At 37.4% G+C, this 14624-nt stretch overlaps 1 protein-coding gene across 5 annotated transcripts in view; it reads left to right on the forward strand.

Moving 5' to 3' along the window:
• ZFAT (zinc finger and AT-hook domain containing) overlaps nucleotides 1-14624 on the forward strand; it is a 78017-nt gene that overhangs the window by 41655 nt on the left and 21738 nt on the right. For all 5 annotated transcript variants that reach the window (XM_068155486.1, XM_068155485.1, XM_068155488.1 and 2 more), the window contains 4 exons: nucleotides 2445-2594; nucleotides 4623-4796; nucleotides 9807-9895; nucleotides 11983-12121. In XM_068155486.1, the coding sequence (XP_068011587.1) occupies nucleotides 2445-2594; nucleotides 4623-4796; nucleotides 9807-9895; nucleotides 11983-12121 (552 nt within the window). The remainder of the gene's footprint in view (nucleotides 1-2444; nucleotides 2595-4622; nucleotides 4797-9806; nucleotides 9896-11982; nucleotides 12122-14624) is intronic.

Here is a 14624-nt window from a genome sequence, read left to right on the forward strand (position 1 = left end):
AGCCCTTTAGTCACCAAACGCCTTTACTTGCAGACCACTCCACAACAATGTGGTTGAAGGGCTTGTTACACATCAGGGGACATGTCTGATGCAGCAAATTGAGATGAGGAAAGGCTTCTGTGCTATACTGTACTCAGGAAGTATGTCACCCAGAAGGCATAGGGAGTTGAATCTTAAGAGCTGTTTTGTAAAGCCTTTGGGCTGTCTCAGCTAGGCAGTATTGGAGGCCTCCTTAAATTGTGATCTGTGAAGTGGTAGTGGGTAACATGCTGTGCTCTTACAGGGTGCTGTTGGTTTACACTGGTCCATTGACAGCTGAATTATTAGTGTATGCTGTGTCTGGGGTTCCAGAAATACCAATTAACTCTGGAGCCCTGGCGTGCTAAATTCCTGCATTTAAATACTTTACAACAATTCATTTGGTATCTGAATCCCTCTAAATGTATGGTGTAAAATTTTTGATCCAGGAAAATGGATTCTGTTAAACTCTGGGTTCTAATAGAGGTAAGGTTAGAAGGAAAATCCGCACAGCCTACTATTTTTGTGTCTTCATTTTTAATTCATCTATCACAGGGGAATAGAACTTACATGTGAAATACCCAATATATTAAATATGTCTCCGTGGTACTAAGGAAATACTACATCGAAGTTATGCCTGTGCTGTAGTTATGCAATAACACTGTTTTAATATATGGAGAATTAATGCACAAATCTTTTCCCTGTGCATGTTGTCCTTGTAATCAGGAGGAAATCCTTTAGTTGTACAACATACTTAATTACAGGCCAAATAAATGTGAGGAGTCTGATGATTTAAGCCATCAAGTACTGCAGTGCAATTGTTTTTTAGAATTTAAATGGAAAAGAATAAGGATAAAAGGAAAAATGGATACTGTTAAAAGGAATTGAATTTTAAAATGACATATCAAAAATTAATTTAAACTGAATCCCTTTCATATTTATCATTAAATTACTATTTCTGGAGCTCCTCTTTCCTTCCTTTTTTAATATCGTTCAGCATCACCCCTCTCTTGTATTTTCTATTACATCAACTAGAAAGTATAAAGTAAGACAGTATTCCTTTTGCATCTAGATTTGCAGAGAATAGGAATTGAATTCCAGTCCCATTAAGGGACAAAAATCCCTGTAGGTAGAGCAGTATTTCAAACCCAACAGATAACATCTTGAATTTATTGCCAAATGGTTGGGTTACTCAGCAGTGAGTCTTGGATTCTGGTCTCAACACTCGGAATTATCTACCTTTTCATCCAGTGTCTGATTTAATACAATATTTATTAATAGTCCTGGGACATGAGAGGCATCAGCTTTCATAGATCCCTACTGAGCAGAAATACTAGCCTGAAGTCATGAATGAAGGATCTAAGCCATAGAAGGCAGATGAGGGTTTAGACTTGTGTCTGTATTTTTCTTTTCTGGGGTACTTTAGAATGTAGCTCTGCTCAGCTCTTAGGCTTTTATACCTCCCCTTTGAGGTTGTTTTCCTTGTGGATATGATTTCAAGCAGGACTTTTGATTCCACTCTGATACCAGTCATGAGGGCACTAGCTATGACAGTTCATATTTAGTAAAAATCTAAGTATAAACAGTAACTTTCAAATGTTATAAGATTTTGGACATAACAAGTCATCAACTTTCATGTCTAAATATCTAGGCTGCATGAGTCCTGTACTTTCACAGTCATGACATTTAGCATTTTATTCATCTGAAAGATATTATGTAGTAGAATTTATTTTTAAAAATCATTAAACAGTTTTTTTTTCTTTAGGCTTCTTTGGGATGTTCAAACTTCATTATTTAGACCTTTTTCACTGTATCAATCTAAACATTAGATCACATGAAAGAAAAAGAGAGTTCAGTCTGCTTAGCCTGGATAAGTGAAGTCTGGGGGAGAAATCTTGTTTCCTTCAGCTGTCTAATACAAGATTAAAAAAATACAGAGCTAGTGTCTTCTTGAAACTGTACAGTGAAGGGGCATGAGTTGGAACAAGGAGATTCTGATTAGAGCTTAGGAAGATAATTTTGTCTGTAAAAGGTGGTTATTTACCCACGAGTATGTTCAGAACAGGACTGGATATGGCCCTGAGAAACTACTGAAAATATTGAAGAAAATGAAAGTGCCAAGTTAGCTTATTTGGATAGTTCTTAGTTGGAAAATTATTTGGTTTTGCTGCTGACTTAGAAGACTTTTTTATTTAAAGTTTTTGGGGTTTTAACCAGGCAGTGGGGGCACTGAGTACACAGATCAGGAGGGAAAGGTCAGAACATGCTAGAAGCCCTAAATGAAAAAAGGTCCTTACATTCTTTGCTCAGGTCTTATCTGAATGGCAGTAGGGGAAGTAAAGCGTAAATCAGGATCTTCAATATTACTTACAGAATAAATCCCCTCATGTCCTTCTGGTTTTTATTACCTTTTATATTTCTCTCAGAGGTTTCAATGACTACTATTTCTGAGATTCTTGGCAGAAGAGTTCAGCTGAAAGGCCTTATTGGAAAACGAGCCGTGAAATGTCCCTATTGTGATTTTTATTTTATGAAGAATGGATCAGACCTTCAACGTCACATTTGGGCTCATGAAGGTAAAATTCTGATTTCAAGCTTTTGGGCATGTAATCGTTCTCCTGTCCTACATAAGCTTTGCTGACATAGAAAGCAATTCAAATATATTGCTATACCTGGATCAAACACTTTGAGCTACAGCAGAGGTTAAATAATTAGTTTAATAGATTCTGGATCACATGTGGAACTGTATGTCATAACATGAACAGACAGCTTAAATGTATTCTAAAATTAGTAAGTTTCTGATTCAATTCTTTTTCCAACAGTCAATCTATAAAGTATTCTATAATAACTGTGAATAAGAAGAAAATAATTAAATACATGTTCAGTCTCTAAAACCAAGTCATTATCTGTGTCTTCTCATGATTAACTGCTGCTGCTTTCACATCTGTCCAAAAATGCTTGGTCTGGAGGTGTATTACTAAAACAACTGAAATCCATTTACTTTGATGTATATATATAAATTCTGTGTGTATTTCAATTAAATCATGACAAGCATGGCAGCTAGCTGACACAGACATAGGCAGTGATGAAAAACCCATAAGGTAATGCTGATCATGTCTATGCAGTGTGAGGGAGAAATTCCAGTACCTTGAACTTAAAATCTATTCCAAATAAAATCTTGTGTCTACCCAGTTTGCCTCTGATGGAGGCCAATCACCTATTCTTCAGTCAGTTAATAACCTATGCAATTGATTGCCTATTGGAAGACATTTTTTGACAATGAGGGTGGTGAAGCGCTGTTAGTAGGTTGTCCAGAGAGGTGGTAGATGCCTCATCCCTGGAGACATTGAAGGTCAGGTTGGGCAGGGCTCTGAGCATCTTGGTCTAATGAAGATGTCCCTGCTCACTTCAGCAGGGTTGGACTACATGACCTTTAAAGATCCTTTCCAACCCATACCATTCTATGATTCTATGCCGTTTGAGCATTATTTTGGATTCTTTAGCCATGCCTCTGTGTAAAGGGGATAATGAAATTCAGTACTGAGGAACTGGTATTTTAGTTCCAAAGTGTTTGTTCCCATGCAGATAATTTGGACATTTAATCATAGTGTTGCATATTTGTTTGAATGCTTTAACTATGAGCTTTCCTACTAGTGTACTACATTAGTACTAGGTCCTCTCCAGCAGCCTTTACACCGTTAAGAAGTTCAGGTAGTGCAAAATTGTAGGCATAAAGCAATTACTTCTGCATTCCATAGATACAGTTTTTTTTATTCTGCTAAGAAACCTTGGAACCCATCTTATGTAACCAGCATGAGAAAGAGGTGAATAGATATGTATTCCCAAATAAAAGTTTTCAATCAAATCTGATTACAGTAGGCTATAGTTCCCTATGCTTGTAAATCTAGTTTTAAGGTCATGAATATCAATATAAAACTGCCAGAGCCTCATGAAACAGTTCAAATTTATTCAACATTTCTTTGAAGGATTCAATTTGTTCTTGTAGACCTTCTGCTAGATGTCATACTGTGCATCTCTCTGCAGGTTTGAGAGAAGTGACACTGTAAGTGCTTGCATCTTACCAAGGTGGAAAAATAAATAAAAGTACTACTGTGTAAACCGTTGGCAAAACTGATACTAATTAACAATAAAACACAACTCTTTGTACATTTAAGTCCTGCTTACGTATTAAGTACCTAATGCACCAGACCTCCTTAAAACAGACTTTTTCATTCTTTATTGTCTTAAATAGACAATTTATAGTTATCTGAAGACTTCTAAAGGGATATTTGGTATGTACACCAGGTAGGCATCCACCTAGACAGTCTGGATTCTACTTTTAAAGGAAGAATGGACACACCAAGACCAAAGTATTAGTATTTTCTTGATTAAATACAATACCTGACTTCAATGGCTTAGTAAGATGCTGTCAGGAGCTTGGTATGATTTACCTGGATCCTAGAGATGAAATTTCTTAAATATAGATACTAATATTTTTATGTGTTGACTTTGTTGTCCATAGTGCTCCCATGACCTGATTTTTTTTCCTAGTAAATGTCCACCCTCTCATCAAAAGTTACAGTTTGCTTGTTACATCTTTTTAGGTGTCAAACCCTTCAAATGTTCTCTCTGCGAGTATGCCACTCGGAGCAAGAGTAACTTGAAAGCCCACATGAATCGTCACAGCACTGAGAAGACACACCTTTGTGATATGTGTGGGAAGAAGTTCAAATCAAAAGGCACGTTGAAGAGCCATAAAGTTCTTCATACTGCTGATGGTAAGTGCATGTTCATTAAATCCATGTTTATTTTAGGGCAATAAATGCTGGCTGTACTATAGAATCTTATTAACAACAACTTTTCCTTTGAACACTTAAGTGCTCCTTACAAATATCGTTTATCCCCAGGAGGCATAGTTTGTGACATACTAAAAAACTTTGCAAAATAAATTCCTGTGGAAGACAGCTGTGTCTGGAATACCTGATGATTCTGAAAGGTTGTGTTGCTTTATATCGCTTTCTATTGTTACAGAGAATTTTTTATCTCAATAGGAATTTGAAGCTAGAAATAGTTCCATGGTTAAGGCTCTTGTGCATATTCAGTAGCATTCACAGAGAGCTCACATTGCTCTATACCATCCTAAGAATATCTGTGAAGGTTGTGTCAGAGGAATATATTTATATCTGCTCATACCTGTATGGATAAGTGAAGAAGATTAGAATTTTTAGAATTAGAATTAACCATGTTGGAAAAGACCTTTGAGATCATTGAGTCCAACCTATCATCCAACACTATCTCATCAACTAAACCATGGCACCAAACGCCCCATCCAGTCTCTTCTTAAACACCTCCAGTGATGGTGACTCCACCATCTCCCTGGGCAGCCCATTCCAATGGGCAATAACTCTTTCTATGAGGAACCTCTTCCTAATATCCAGCCTGAACCTCCCCTGGTGCAGCTTGAAACTGTATCCTCTTGTTCTGGTGCTGGTTACCTGGGAGTAGAGACCAACCCCCACCTAGCTACAACTTCCCTTCAGATAGTTGTAGACGGCAGTAAGGTCTCCCCTGAGTCAACATCTTTCCTAAACTGAGGGGCCCAGAACTGGACACAGTACTCAAGGTGTGGCCTAACCAGCACTGAGTACAGGGGCACAATGACCTCCTTGCTCCTGCTGGCCACACTGTTCCTGATACAGGCCAGGATGCCATTGGCTTTCTTGGCCACCTGGGCACACTGCTGGCTCATGTTCAGCCTACTATCAACCAGTACTCCTAGGTCCCTTTCTGCCTGGCCGCTCTCCAACCACCCTGACCCCAGCCTGTAGCACTCCATGGGGTTGTTGTGGCCAATGTGTAGAATCCAGCACTTAGTTCTGTTAAATCTCATGCTGTTGGACTTTGCCTATCTGTCTAGCCTGTCAAGGTCCCTCTGCAGAGCTCTCCTACCCTCTAACAGATCAACACCTGCCCCCATCTTGGTGTCATCTGCAAACTTACTGATAATGGACTTAATGCCCTCATGCAGATCATTGATAAAGATATTAAGGAGCATGGGGCCCAGCACTGATCCCTGGGGGACACCACTAGTGCCTGGCTGCCAGCTGGATGTGGCACCATTCACCACCACTCTCTGGGCTTGGCCCTTCAGCCAGTTCCTAACTCAGTGCAGAGTGCTGCTGTCCAAGCCATGGCCTGACAGCTTGGTGAGCCTATCATTGATATGATACATGTTATAGGAAACATATTACTGAGTGTTGCTGATGTTTCTCTAGTATTGCCAAGACTTAGTAAATCACTTGTTATTACTTTCCAATATTTTGAAATAACTTGGTCAGTAACAGTCAAGTGCTGCACACGCATCTAAACTTCATATGCAAAAATCAAGATTTTATTTATCAAATGCAATCCTCATCTGATTCCTGGCTGGGAGGAAAAAGCAGGTTCCATTTGAATTAGAGGGAAATTTGGAGCATGATCAGAATATAAAGAAAAAAGATCTCTGGCGCCATAAAAAATTCCTGCATGATGTTTCATTTCACAACCTTTCTCTTTTGTTTTCACCATCTGGAATATCTGAATGCTTTTACCTGTGAGTTCTATTTTTTTAACAAAATGTGCATGTGTGTACATAATTACTGCTATTCACCTGAGGCTGCTTTGAAATTTGGCACTGTTAAGAATACCACTGCAGTCATTCAGGAGCTAGCCTTGTCTGGATTTGGTTTAAAGATATGAAGTTAAATTTAAACATTTAATTGCATGCAAGGAACTATATTCTTTTACTACTAGGTCAAGCTGAAACCTTGACTCTAGAAGCAATCATATTACCAGCAGCAGCCTTTTTCATCTGACTTCAGACTGCCTTCTGCAGTAACTGAGGTGACTGCTTGCTCCTTTTTCATTCACATCTCTTTTTAATAGACACAAATAAATCCAAAACATGCTCTTTTGCCTTGTTTTTTACACCTCCAGAAGTGTTCCAGGAAGTTCCCTGTACCTTTGGAAAAATAATTTTGTCGTTGGCTCTAGTGGAAACAAAATTTCACTGTCTGTGGAATCTTAAGTAATTTCCCTCACTAAGGCTACCCAAGTAAACTCTTCATGAATTTCAAAAACTGGTGAAAAATAAGATAACATTTGTCACAAGGAAGGTAGTGTATGATTTGTCAAAGGACTTGCAGCCTCTGGAATGCTGGCTATTTCTTTTTGCATGGAGTCTTTCTATAGCACAGCACTTCAGAAGTCTTACCAGTGCACATCTGGTGTTCTTCAGTTCTTTCCCAAATAAATGAATTTGAAAGATGTTTTGCTCTTTATGAATCTTATCTTCCTGACTTATGAGTCCAGGCAATTTTTGTTCACATATCAGCCCTGCAAGGTCAATACATATAAAGTAGTTATTCTGTCTCTTTTACTCTCTTGGAGACAGACTTCTCAAAAATGCCATGGCAGAAAACAATTATGTAGTCCAGCCTTGTTGCTGTTTGTGATTAGAAGTAAGCTAGAAAAACCGGGTTTGTTAGGTTAATTAGATATCAAAAATTGTCTTAAGGGTTTTCTTAGCTGTGTTTTATGGAAACTTTCACACTCAGTATAAAATGCTTTTAATTTTTTACCAGGATCCAGAATTTAAAGAAAACAATTCTTCAGGATAATGCAGAAAATTCTGTTGTACTTCTCCATTCTCCCTTTTAGTTCTTTTACTTTTGGAGTAGTCTTTAGCACACACTTACTCTGTGTCAGTCAAATACAGTTTGCTAGCCAAACACATTTAATACAGGAATTAAGACTTTTTATAATTAATATACCTTGTAATTTGACTGAATGTAGCACGACTTACCTTAAAGGAGAGATACAGAGAAAGGGAGTGTGAAACCCAGGGAATTAGAGGAAGGAAACCATGTTATTTTAAATAATAAGGAAAGATAAGATTTGGAGAGAGAATACTCTGAAGACTAAGTAAGAGAAACCTACAGATCAGTAATATGTTTGGGAATTTATCTCTTTGCAGAGCTGCAAACATCAAGAAGTGTTCCTCAAAAATGTCAGAGAGAATTCATTCCTGTTAGAGAATCCTAGAAATATATCATGACATAATCTGACCATTTTGCCTTAAGAAGGACTCAGATTAATGATTTCAGGGCCCAAAGCATCACAAAGTATCACAAAGTCTGATCTTTTGCAGAGAACAAGCCATAACTTAATCTAATAATTTTGCATCACACTTCTGCTGGATTGTAGTATATAATTTTAGGAAGGGCTAAGCAGACTTGATTTATAGACTTCATATGACAGGGCATCCATCTGATTTCTAAGTAAATTGTCATAGTCATTAATCATACTGTCTGTTAGAAATATTGACTGTATTTTAGACTGAATGTTTTGAGTGTCAGCTTTCTTTAATTGAAAATCCAGTTCTTGTTCTTAATTTCTTTTGGTGCTATTTCAGATTGGAGGGCTAATACCTTCAGTACTGATGCCTGACTAGAAAGCTCACAGGCATGTAAAGAAGTTTCATGTCTGTGGAACTTAAAGTCTTGATTTGGGTTATGCTTCTGAAGTAATTTCCATATATGACCTACTTAACAACACAGACTTCCAGTCTGACAAATAATCAAGTGATAGACTTTCTCAAATATTTCAATGATTGGTATCTGAAGGAGCAATGTTTGTGCAAACATGCACTCATTATCTTTGCTCCTCTTCTGGTCCACTCTGAGATTTTTGTAACAATGTATGTAGACAAATAGTTAGATTATCTCCATACATTAAGAGTTAATTTGTGCCCAAATAAACAAATACAAATCAGCACTCTCCAAGAACAAGTCACAGAACCTACCCATGATCCCTAGTGTTTGATAGCCACCAGTGTGTAAGTCACCACACATAAAGTGTGAACTAGTCATGGTATATGCTTTCTCTTGCCTTCTGTGACTGTATGTGAAACTTGGGGTTACTAGATGAAACTAGATGTTACTAAGGTATCTAGATGAGAAAGAACTAACTCATGCTGTGTTTATAGCAGGGAAGCAGGCATCCCTCAATATGATACTGATGAAGCAACTTGTGCCCATTGTTTTAGAACTGTAAACAGAAGTGAAAGGTCAGAACACAAAACCTCTGTATTTACCATTCTAAGCTTATCTTTGCCTGTAGCATATTTTATTTCTCCCTGTATCTAGGGTTATGCCAGTGTAGAAGACCCTTTTACGATGGTTTTGAGTCGTCGTTCAGCATTTACACTAAACACATAGCCAAATCTTGTGGTAAAAAGAATAGGTCATGTCATACCCTACCAGAAACACATCAAGAAGATTTACACTGGAAAGCCCAATAAAATTTAAATATGTTTGAATCATAATAATTCAGTGCTTGGGACAGAAGCAGGTAAAAACATGTGAACATGACCAGATGTCTGTGTTCTAAGGATTTCACATCTGTTTTACAAATAGCAAAGTAACTGTGCCTGCATTTGAAAATAATTTATTTTCTTGTTTCAGTTAGGTTGCACTATAGTGATTCTTCTTATTCTTTCCCAAGTGACTCTTCCAGGAGCATCTGGACTATTTATAGTGTCTGTAATTTAAAGATGACACTTGAACCAGTCCACTTACTTATTTGACTCTTATCTCTAACCAAAACGTTCACGAAGCGAGTGCTACTCTTTTAGTATTGTTCATTGTTCATTCTTAGCTTTTTGGAAATCACCTCTATGAAGAACTACAATCAAGAGTTTTCAGAAGTTGAATAGAAAAAAGTTACTCCATTTTCTGTTCTCATTTCAGGAAAGCAGTTTAAATGTACAGTGTGTGACTATACAGCTGCCCAAAAACCACAACTCCTGAGGCATATGGAACAACACGTCTCTTTCAAAGTAAGAAAATATATCAGTCATGCTTCTAAATTATTTAAGTAATTTAAAAATATATGGAACTCCATGCAAGAATTTCAAAAGTGGCACATTTTCCTATTTGGGGACAATTATAGCATCTCAACATTTTAATATTTTGGGAATTTTGATTTTATATTCAGAATTTTGAGATAGAGTTATTCTGTTCATGAACAACTTGTAATTAGTGTCTTTACTTGCCGAAAGTATATGTATGTTGAAATATAAAACAAACATTCTTGGGTTATTTGACTGTCAGTCCTTGAGAGAACTGATACAATATGTACCTTAAACTATCCCAGGGAAGTAGAAAAGTGAATCCCATACATCAGTGTTCACTGCCCACCTTAATTTTCTCTGAAAGTTTGCCAGTCTAATGTACTGTAGATGAGTTTCTATGCTTGAAGAAGATTGAAAGGAATTAATTCTAAAACACCTCATTTATCTGAAGCATGTCTTGGAAAGAGTTTTGAAGATTGTTAATGTTTCTATGAAGTGTTTAGATTAGAGATATGGTTTATGTTAATAAACTTGAGTATCATTTTATGCCTAAATCTCACATTGCTTCTCAGCATGATCGGTCTTGATGTAATGAATTGTGAAGTGTTATATTCAGGAGATAGAAATGATGCTAGTTTCTATTCTGGAAAAATCCAGTGTTTTGTATGTATGAAAAAATTCCTCTTAATGTAACACTTTATCTTGGCAATGAGCATTATGTCTTATTGTCATACTTTTTTCATTTGCAACATTTTTCATTCTCTAACAAATCATTTTGCTTCCATGAAGAGTATGCTTCAACCATTCTTAATATGTACCAATGCTGTGTAACTCCCATGAAGCAGAAAGGAGTGCAACCTTTTGATTAATGATTTAATCTGAACATCAGGGCGTGAAAGAAAATGAAGCAAGTCATCTAAAGAGGCAATGCATTTTGAGGAAATAACTTTTCTTTCTTAACCATGTTAGTTTTGCTGTGAACTTACAATTTCAAAGAGGATTTTTTTGTACTTTTGTAATTTTATCTTTTCTTTTTTTTTGACATCTAACAGGATGAATGTACTAGAAATAGAGCAGTTCTAGAAATATAGCTGGTTCTGACCTTGGGATCGGCTTTAGAACTGTTGACTCAGCACCACTTTTCAGTCATGTGTCAGCCTGCATATAATGGTGGCTGTTCGATGCATTATCAAGAGAACTGCAAAGCACTGAAATAGGTCAATCCAGGAGTATTTGTCAAAAGGATTTTGACAAAAAACTCCTGTCTGTTAGTAGCATGCAGCCTCTGTCTGGGACAGTTTGCATGCATGTCAAACTCAGAGGACTGTCAGTAGTTATGTGACTTAGTGATAATTTAATCTATCGTATTTCCAAGCTCCATGAATTTGCAGTGTTGCTATCTGATAGCAGATAACATGCAAGACATGCAAGAGAGTACTAGGTGGCAGGACATGTATAGAGTGGTACGCAGTAGTTTATCTGGGTTACTTTCTTGGGGAAAAAACAGCTTCAGCAGTTAAAAAGGAGAGTGACACATTCTGAAAAGCGGAATAGTTGAATGTTACAGTACCCTCTGAATTGTAAGGTTAAGGAATCTGAACTTCATTTTGCTTCCTTATTTTTGTTGTTTGGCGCCTGAAGAAACAGTAAGAGCAACAAACTTAGGGTAATGTTCTGGTCAATGGATCCTGGGTGCAGGCACCTTCAATTATTTTAGCTCTCTTACTCCCCCTACTCAGTGCAAAACTCATGACGAGTCATTTCCTTGTAGTGGAAAGTCTCCATGTGGTTAAACCTGTGATCATTAATTATGAGAACACACAGTTTATTGAGTTATGGAAAGTAGGTAGTAACCTTACAATGCTGAGAATATTTGGTGTCTTGCACATAATAAGTGCTAAACTTTAGTTAATGTAGTTACAACTTCTATTTATATTGAATTTAGGAAGTCTTCTTAGAAGATGCCTAAACCAGGAATGAGCATGGTTTCTCAGGATCAAAACATTGCAGCATAGACCTGTGTCCTGACAAGGTCAGGAATTATGTTCTGACATTCTCCTTTTTCCTGCCAGCCTTTCCGTTGTGCACACTGCCACTATTCTTGCAACATATCAGGTTCCCTGAAGAGGCATTACAACAGAAAGCATCCTCATGAAGAGTATGTAAATGTAGGGTCTGGAGAGCCTGCAGCAGAGGCCCTTATCCAACAAGGTACATCTCTACCACCTTGTTCTTTTTTTCTTCTGAAGTAAACTCGGTGTAAAGGTACATTTTTCTGCCAAAGGCACATTTATGATGCATTACTCAGTTTATTGGATGTTGTATGATAAATCCTTACTGCTTTTTAGTAATTCTGAAATGGCCACCTTTTACCCTTCATTCTGTGTTATTTGTTCTTGGGTTCTAATGGTAGATGAGCCGAGATTTTGATTGACCTTCCCTGTACATTGTTACATACATTTCATTTGTTTGGTTTGGTAAGTGAAGCATCACTTCTGTTGAAATGAATGATAAATTTCTATCATTCTACTGATAAATTTTGATGACAATTTTGCAAGGTTGAACTCAAGGTAATATTGAGCAAATACAAAGGAAGAGGCTGAAAAGCCAGTGGCAGCAAATTATTCCTACACTAGAAAAAAATGGGGAGAAAAAGAGTACAAGTGAAACAAGTTACAAATTGTTATGTTCAGAATCTTGTTTATGGGCAAAGAAAGCACACCTCATCTGTGTAAGACAAGAGTTTCCTATTAGTATAGTGGAAATCTTAACAGTCTAATTCTAGAATCACCATTAATCTAGATAATTGTTTTTAAACTAAATAAATCAAAAATTATAGTTAGAATACTTATATGCAGGAGAAGCCTCAGTAATATTATTAATACAATTAAAATGGTAACATACACTTAATTGGTGTTGTATTCACCTTTCCCTTTTTCTGAAATGGGTGGTTTTCCTGTGGTGTTTTTTTATTGGAGTAGAGGCTTCATTAACTTGTGAGCATCTGAAGTGGGAGGAGTATGATATTCATCTTGATGGTTTCATCTTCCTTTCCTCTTCTGCTGGGTGCCCTTGTTACACATTCGCTTACATGCATTTAGGCTTTTCTTTTTTCTTAGTCTGTAGCTCCAGATTGAATCCAAAGTTCCTGCATACACTGCCCTTCATGAGTATGAATTACTTTGTTGTGTTGTCCCTAAACCCGGATCTATCCAGCTACAAATTTGCATATTTTTAACTGATCATTTCTGAGTCATTTGTAGCTGTGGGTCTTCAGTGCCAAGCATGTGCCTTCCTTCTTACTGCTCCATGGCTGCCCACCTCTGTGACACATCCTGTGTCTTTACATTTCAGGGCCATCATACCAGACCTGCATTACTCTACATCACACCTCCGTGTTAGTCATAAATATTTTATTCTGCCTAGAACAACTGCTTGTTACAGCTGTCTGTGTGAAACTATAGTTGTACCACACAAAGACAAATAAAGCTAATTAGAGCTAGACACCTACTCAGAGAAATAACTGTCAGAGATAAACCAAGTAAAGGCAACAAAGATGTTGGGGAGAATTAAAAGTTCAAGGTATGTTATAAGGTGTAATGAAGTAGAAACATAGGATCATTTAGGTTGGAAAAAAAACTAAGATCATCAAGTCCAACTGTAAACCAAGGACTGCCATGTCCATTGGAGAAAAGAGGAGGAGAAAATCAGATTGCAGTAGCTAGTGCCACATGTACATAGTGGCATAAAAAGTTAAATTCCTGGCTGTTACTGTTTTCGTTTATAAATTTCATTCCAGCTGAAATCTTTCATCTTTCAGAGAAGACAATAGGTGCCACTAGTTGCTTTATTTCTGCAAAATGTAACTCCTTGCACTATCTGGGTGCTAGCAAAAGAACTGCGTTTGGGTTGTGTCATACTTACTGTCCCATAATAGTTTTGTTACTGAACACTGAGCAGGTGAGCCCAAGCAAACAATTGACCTTGTAGTCAGGTGCCTTTTTGGATGCAAAGCCTCTTCAGTTCTAGTGCCTGGTGTGGGGGGAAGTGATGAAGGAGAAAGAGAAACTAAATGCTAATTTGTGTTGAAATTATTTTAATGCTTGGTAGAGCTGAGTTTCTGAGTTTATTTCTGATCATTTTAGAAAGTGTATTTACTGTTAAGTTTAACAGAAACTCCTTGCCTTTTTAAAATACCTTCTTGGCTTTTTTTCAAACAAACTTCTTAGAAAGTGTGGTCAATGCTCCAAGCCTGTCAGTGCCTAAGACAGTGCCCCTAACAATATGCTTTAAGTTTCAGTCAGCACTAAAGTGCTCAGGCAGTTGGACTGGATGATCATTGCAAGTCCCCTCCAACTGAAATACATTATTCCCTTCACCTCTGACTGCATCCTTTTTTCTCTTCCCTTCCTTACACAGAATTTGTATTTCTTGTGCTATCTCTACTGCTGTGCTTGCTTTCCACATGTTCCCCTCCTTTGTGGAGTTTTTGAGCAGTAGAGTCGTAGCTATGAAGTCAGTGCAGCTTGTCAGGACTCTACCATGAAGAGAGCTGCATTAACAGGTGCACTTTTCTCACATGCAACTTCCTTTGCCAGCTTTGTTTCCTGCTGTATGCCACATCACCTAGGTCTTGCATGTGGGCTCAAAGTAAAACCAGGAGATCTGCAGGTTTCTTTTTACACTGTAGAAATACCATTTTTGCTCAGTGCTG

The sequence above is a fragment of the Melanerpes formicivorus genome, unplaced genomic scaffold (genome assembly GCF_026170545.1).
Source record: "Melanerpes formicivorus ecotype bairdi unplaced genomic scaffold, bMelFor1.0.p_v2 SCAF_32, whole genome shotgun sequence".
NCBI lineage: Eukaryota > Metazoa > Chordata > Aves > Piciformes > Picidae > Melanerpes > Melanerpes formicivorus.